The sequence below is a fragment of the Copadichromis virginalis genome, linkage group LG4 (assembly GCF_057382275.1).
Source record: "Copadichromis virginalis isolate Kocher_CV1m ecotype Utaka linkage group LG4, C_Virginalis_male_GT1.1, whole genome shotgun sequence".
NCBI lineage: Eukaryota > Metazoa > Chordata > Actinopteri > Cichliformes > Cichlidae > Copadichromis > Copadichromis virginalis.
The window spans coordinates 10,951,988-10,958,658 of NC_140621.1; the positions used below are offsets into that span (position 1 = coordinate 10,951,988).

The 6,671-nt window shown below is 42.7% G+C and overlaps 1 protein-coding gene across 1 annotated transcript in view; it reads left to right on the forward strand.

Annotated features, from left to right (window-relative positions):
* usp43b (ubiquitin specific peptidase 43b) overlaps positions 1 to 4,731 on the forward strand; it is a 94,174-nt gene extending 89,443 nt beyond the window's left edge. The window contains exons 15-16 of the mRNA XM_085453497.1: positions 538 to 1,677; positions 2,135 to 4,731. Coding sequence (XP_085309623.1) covers positions 538 to 1,677; positions 2,135 to 2,145 — 1,151 coding nt within the window. The 3' untranslated portion in view covers positions 2,146 to 4,731. The remainder of the gene's footprint in view (positions 1 to 537; positions 1,678 to 2,134) is intronic.
* The last annotated feature ends 1,940 nt before the right edge of the window (positions 4,732 to 6,671 follow it).

A 6,671-nucleotide genomic window follows, 5' to 3' on the forward strand; every position in this document is an offset into this window, starting at 1 on the left:
GATATTTTAAAAATATATCAATGTGAATTATTTAATTTCATTAAAAAATAAATTAAGCAGTGAGTGGAGAGGTGGTGGAGAGGTTGGAATGGATGAAATGTATTCTGTGTGCTTCATTCACACCAATCTAACACAACCACAATCTCTGAGAGTCAGACTCTGGTTTGGTTGTTGAATACTTATTTCACTCAGTTACATGCAAATCAATAGATAATGTTTATGTGATGTGTTTTTCTGCATTTTTCTTTGATGTTCTGTCTCTCTCCATCAAAATGAAACTACTATGAAAGTCAGAGATTGTTCATTTTTGTGTAACTCAGGAGACCTACAAATAAGTTTTTCCCCAACTTTAAATAAGGACTATTTTGACTTTGTTAATCATGCAAAATTTGCAGATTCATGCAGATTTTTACAAATATATCATCCTAAACTCTCCTCCTCCTTGGAAGCATTTTTTGCATTCTGGTATAACAATAATCTATCCAGGTCATGTCAATTTCTTTTTTTAAACTTTGTCTCGTGTCTTGTCTCCTATAGATGGGTCAGAAAACAATCAGTTTGTCAGAGGGTACCAGGGCAGGAGTGTAAGCATGAGATCGCCAACTAAGCCCAAGGACACCCTGAACAAAGTTCTCCCACTGAGGTGGTCCTTTGGTTCCAGAGACCGTATCAAGCACTCTGCCCAGACTCAATCTGGAGAGCTGGTGGAGTATCTCGAGTCCGGTCGGCGTCCAAGATGTACCAAAGACCCCATCATCACGCTGGTGGCTACCCCGCCACAAAGAAACCCCCATGGAAGAGTCTTTGAAGCAGGACAGGACTGCAGTTCACCGAGCGGCAGCAGCCTCAGCTGTACAGACAGAGTCAGCTCTGAAAGTTGTTACTCCCCCAAAATACCAGAGGGACAGAGCAGAACTTTTGCAGAGAGAAACATCGGCCATGGAGGCGATAATGGCAGCAAAGATGTCAAAGCTCGAGATGATGATTCTCTGAGAAGGAGATCATCTAAGAGAGCGAGGCCAGACCAGGGCAGGACCCTGGAGTTCCAGCTACAGAGAGGGGCCATTCTAGGCGGTCAGTTCAGCCACAGCGCACCCCCGAGCAGAGATTCTACACTGAGAAGATCTAAGGTCCACATAGGGGCGACTCCCAGGGCACAAAAAGACTTGTTACAGATGGTCCTTCAGCCTGAGGACAGGAGGGTGCAAAGAGGACATGAAGGTCGGAGCCAAGAAAGTCTCTTCTCTTTTTTTAAGCCCGGTTTCTTGAAGAAAGACATTCCAAGGTCACCAGTCAAGGGGCAAGAGAAGCGCCTGAAAGACCATGAAGATCTGGGAAGGCTGGCGAGTAGCAATTTAGCCAAGCTGTCCCTCTCCAACGGGACTCTGACTGCTGCGGCACTAGAAGAGAGGAAAGGCGCCGGTGGGCCCAACTGCGATGGCCATAACTGCAAAGTCCAGCTGGTCAACGGAAAGGCTGGAAGTCATGACCCTGTCGACATCAAACGCGCTCACAGCTCCAGCAACATCCAGACGAAACTAGATTTGACATTTCGCAGGTGCGCCTCCCTGCAGAGGAACGGAGAAGTCACGATCCCTGCAGCTCACCGCGTCCTGCTGGCGGACAAGCCGGGTTACGCCACTCTGCAGCGGACGCGATACAGTACCACCTCACTGGGTAGGCACGGAGCTTTCCCTGAGGCCTGTTTTAAAGGTCACATTGCACTCTGAAATTAATTATTATGTTATGTGGAATTGTAAATAAAATCCTTTCAGTTTGTCTGGTCTAAAAAAACAAAAAGCACAAATTAGAGCTAATGTCAGCGGCATGGTTGATGTTTTTCTTCTTATGTCAGCTTGGTTTTAAAATGAGAAACTGCCTTTGGTGAACAAAGAAGTGGTGACAGTGGAAGCGGATTGGCCAAACATTCCTGCTGCTGTAATGCACTAATTGAAACTGTGGAATGAATTCCAATTGATGGATTAGGTGTAAGCTATTAAATTCCAGCAAATGCAGCCACACATGTCAAAATCTCAGTTGAAGCCAGCTTTTTCTTTGTTACCAATGCTAATGCTGATTTCCTGTTTGACAGGTGATCAAATACTAATTGTTTCCTTTTATATCCCATTATAAGTGCCTCTGTGAGAGCCTTGAATGACTGCTGAACACCCGAGCTCCCTACTGATTCCTCCACACCCACGCACTGGGAGAAGCCCACAGCTGGAGGCATCGCCGAATCAAAGTACATCTTCTCTCTCCCCTTCATAGTACTGTTCTAAGTTCTCACCTGTGTGTGTCTTAAATGAAATCTATGCAGAGATGAATTACTAAGGGAAAATACTGCTGTAATGTGATTCGTTTCCTGCACTTTTTGTGTTGTTTTTACACTGCTGTCTGCTGTTAGTACACTACATGTTTGAGTTTATGATCAACTTTTTTGAAAGTGGAGGTTGATATGGTGAATTTGCATAGTTTTAGTCCATTGTGGAGTGTGGCATGTACTGACTAAAGAACAGTTTACAGTTAATGGGCGATGATGTGTAAGATTGTTCTAAAGCGCTGCAAAAACTATACTAACACAGCACTGTTAACCGGCTGTATTATCAGTTAAATATTATATTTTGTTGCACTTTCTTTTTTGTACACTTTTCCATATCTGAGCTCATTTGGAACAATTGCATTGTACAAATTGGGCAAAACCAACAGATACAGATGAGGACAGAGTTATTAGCCTCCCCTTTTTCCAAAGTACTGATACACAGAGCAGGCAATTTTTAACAAAGCTTTTCCAAACATCCTAGTTTTATTTTGGATGCTTATGTTATTTTACTTATCAGTGCCAAAATTATTAGCCCAGTTGATGTAAAAAGTCAAATGTGAATCCCTTTTGCTGGATAACCACCTGCATGTTCTTCTTTGGTGAATCTCTCAAGCTCCTACAGATTCGATGGCCTTCTGGCATGGAACTTGGTCTTCAGTTCATCCCACAGATTTTAGGTAGGATCCAATTTAGGGTTTTGTGTAGTCCAGTCAATAATATTCACTTTGGTCTTCTCAGTCGAGTTCTTCCCCAGGAGCGATGTGTGTTTTGGGTCATTCCTGTGTTGCAAGATAGAGTTCCTTCCACATTGATGAGATCCTCAGTTCAAGATGCACTGGAGCATCCCCACAGCCTAATAATCCCACCACCGTGTTTCACTGTGGGGTCGGTGTTCTTTGGTTGTAGGCCTACAATGTAAGCAGAGTCTCTGTGGCCGAAGAGCTCTAGTTTCATCTCATCTGACCAAAGGACACGCTTCCAGTACGCTTATTATTTCTCCAAGTTGTTAGTAACATACTTTCATCTGTCTCTTCTGCAGAAGTTTTTCTTGCTCTGCAACCTCCCAATCCACTCCTGTACATGGTTCGAGTGATAGTCTTCTTGGAGACTACAATTCCCTACTTGACTAAGTCATTCAATGGTGTCTTGGCAGTTGTTGGCAAATTTTCTTTCCAGAGTCTTTGAGATCTTTGGCTTCCTACCTCTGCCAGGCTCGTTCTGTACTCTGTGACTCTCTTTTAATTTCTTGATGATACTTCTCACTCCAGTTGTTGACACCTGGAAATGCTGTGACCACTTTGTATATCCTTGCTTTGGGATTATCAAGATTGCTCTGTTACAAAAGCAATAGGGAAAATTAGAAATTTCATACAGGTGATAATAATTTTGTTCTCATCTGTACTTCGGCTGGTGAAGAGTATGTAAGGGGACTTTCATGACTAAAGGTTTGTTCTGGGGGGGTGTTGGAGCTGTGAAACCCCATTCTTTCCAAATGTGCATTTTCCAGTGGTTGGTTTGCTCTGACGTCATGAGGAAATTTTAAGAAAGCACAGAAAACATGTTTTTACCACCTCAGTGGCTTGCACAGCAATAAAGGAGAGGGCTGTTTTTTTTTTTTTTATCTCCACATCTGCTGCTCCAGTGTGTGGGAGAGTGAGTGTGTACTGTATGTCTTTTTCACTCGAGTTGGATTGAAATTTTGCTGATTTAAAAAAATCGTAGGTTGTTCTTTCATCGAAGACTTGAAGATAGGCAGAGTGTTAATGGCAATCATGCTTCAAAGCATTCCCTGAAAATTGTATAAAGTAGCCGCCAGAAGCAGGAGCTCTTCCTGAATATTTAGTGTCTGTTTAATTCAGAGTAATCACCATTTCTGGAGCTGCACCGTGATAGCTTTCTCCGATGCGGCGGAAGGATGAGCAAACCAGAAATAACATTTTTTTTCTCTATTCAAACTCGACGATAAGCTTTTGATTTACAATAAACTGTTTTCAGTGTTTTAAATTTGTCACTGATGCTTTTCAGAGTCCCTGTTAGTTGCACACACTGTATCTGTCCTCGCTGTTTTATGTTCTGTCATTTGACGTAACTGTTTAAAATCACTATTTACCAAATTAAGTGATCATACATGAAGGATGTGTCTGATACATTATTTGGGAACAATGGCTAGATTCTATTTTATTAACTTTTTTAAAAGTCTACATTTTGTACCTGATGTGTAATTATGTAATTTAAGTACCAGATTAAAACTGTATGCTTCAGATTACCACGAAAGGGCGGAATAATAGGTTTGGTAGGTTTGAATGTGACACAACACACGCAAGTTCTTGAATCGGACTGTCTGTAACATCTGCATAACGTACTGAGAGTTTTATGGGTTGCAAATTAAACACAGCTTTTCTCACAAATCATGTCAGTGTGGCAGAATTATTTGTGGTGCATTTTTCTCAACATTGCTTCAAATAAATGAAAAACAGCTGAGTTTTTTCTTTTATTTAAAAAAAAAGGCATTGCATGGCTCCTCTTAATTCATACTTAATCATCTTTTTTTTAAAACTCAAAGTGTGAATAATAACATTTTTAAATTTAAAAAAAAAATGTTCATGCATACAAAACAATGTATAGATAATAACCAAGATTAATTTTCCAGAAACCAGTTTGTTAGTTACACCTGTTCAACTGCTTGTTAACACAACTATGAAATCAGCCAATCACATGGCAGCAACTACATGCATTTAAGTTTGCTGACATGCTCAAGGCTACCCGCTGGAGTTCAAACTAAGTGAAATTAAGTGGATATTTCAGAAACTGGTAATCTACTGAGATTTTCTCACACAACCAGTCCCTCGGGTTTACAGACAATGGTCTGAAAAATAGAAAGTATCCAGTATGTGGCAGTTCTCTGGGTGAAACTGAGGAAGAGTTTGCACAAGCTCACCAAAATTGGACAACAGAAGACTGGAAAACTGTTCCCTCCACTGATGAGTGTCAGGTTCTGTTCTGACATTCAGATGATAGGGTCAGAATTTGGTGCAAAAACAAAAATTATTGACACACTTCAGACACCTTGGAACCGACTCAGCATCATTTAAACACCACAGCCTATCTGAGTATTAATGCTTCCAGCAGGATGATACACCATGTCCAGCTCATATCATCTCACACTGGTTTCTTGAACATGACAATGAGTTTGCCTCCATAGTCATCACATCTCAAACCAATAGGGCATCTTTGGGATGTGGTGGAATGGGCGAGTCACATCATGGATGTGCAGCCAACAAATCTGTAGTAACTGTGTGATGATGTCATGTCATAATGGTTATTATTCTAATTAGTTAGTTAGGTCCTCCTGCGCCATTCGGCGCATTGGGCGTCAAATGTCCGCCAACGTACTCGATCAGCTGCAGCTGCTTCGCCCTCATCGCAATGTCTGTGGTGCGTAAATCATCGATGAAAGTTCTCTACCATGTTGTACAGGGACAGCCTGGTTTCCATCTTGGTTACGTCCCTCTGCAGCTTCTAATCGTCTCAGTGTTTTCAGCTGGTGCTAATTGGCCACACCTAGTCAGGTGTGGATAAAAGCATACCTGAGGCAAGCTTTCCGGCAGTGCACTAGTCTTTGCCTTGGTGGCACCAGCCATTTTAGCCAACCTGGTTTTCCATTTTAGGATGAAACCTCTTCTCACCCACACTCTGTTGTTCGTCTCCTTTTTTTATGTTGCGGCTTTTGAGCCGGGTCGTAACAGGGTGGGTTCCACATGATGGCAATCTTGGGCAGTTGGTGTGGGGGTTGGCATAGAACATGACCTGCAAAGCGCACATGTCGCTCAGTCACAATGTCCTGGAGGGGACGTGTGGCAGTCCGACGGTGTACTTCTTCATTGGTGACATGGTCCCGGTAAGAGACCCCCAGGTTCCCTCTTAGCCATCGCTGTTGGGCCACATTGAGTCTTCTGGCTGATGTTTTCCACATCTCACAAGTACAGATCGCGGTAGGTATAACGATGGAGTTGAGCAGACGAATCTTCGTCACCAGATCGATCTTTGGGATTGACCAGATCGTCCGGAGCCGCTGAAAGACCGTACCTGCTTTTGCAAGCCGACAGACTGTAAAAACAGACTGTAGCAGTGGGTGGGCATCACTGGTTCAGCTCTGCAGTGGTTTAGGTCCGACCTCTCTGAAAGGACTTTGTGTGTCATAATGAATGATTTTACCTGTACTTCCGCTGCCCTTCCCTGGGGGGTACCTTGGGGTTCCATTCTTGGTCCTCTACTGTTCTCTTTCTATTTGCTACCAGCTTATATGCTGATGGCTGTCAAGTCTATTTCCTTTTAAAACACAGTGGTTCTG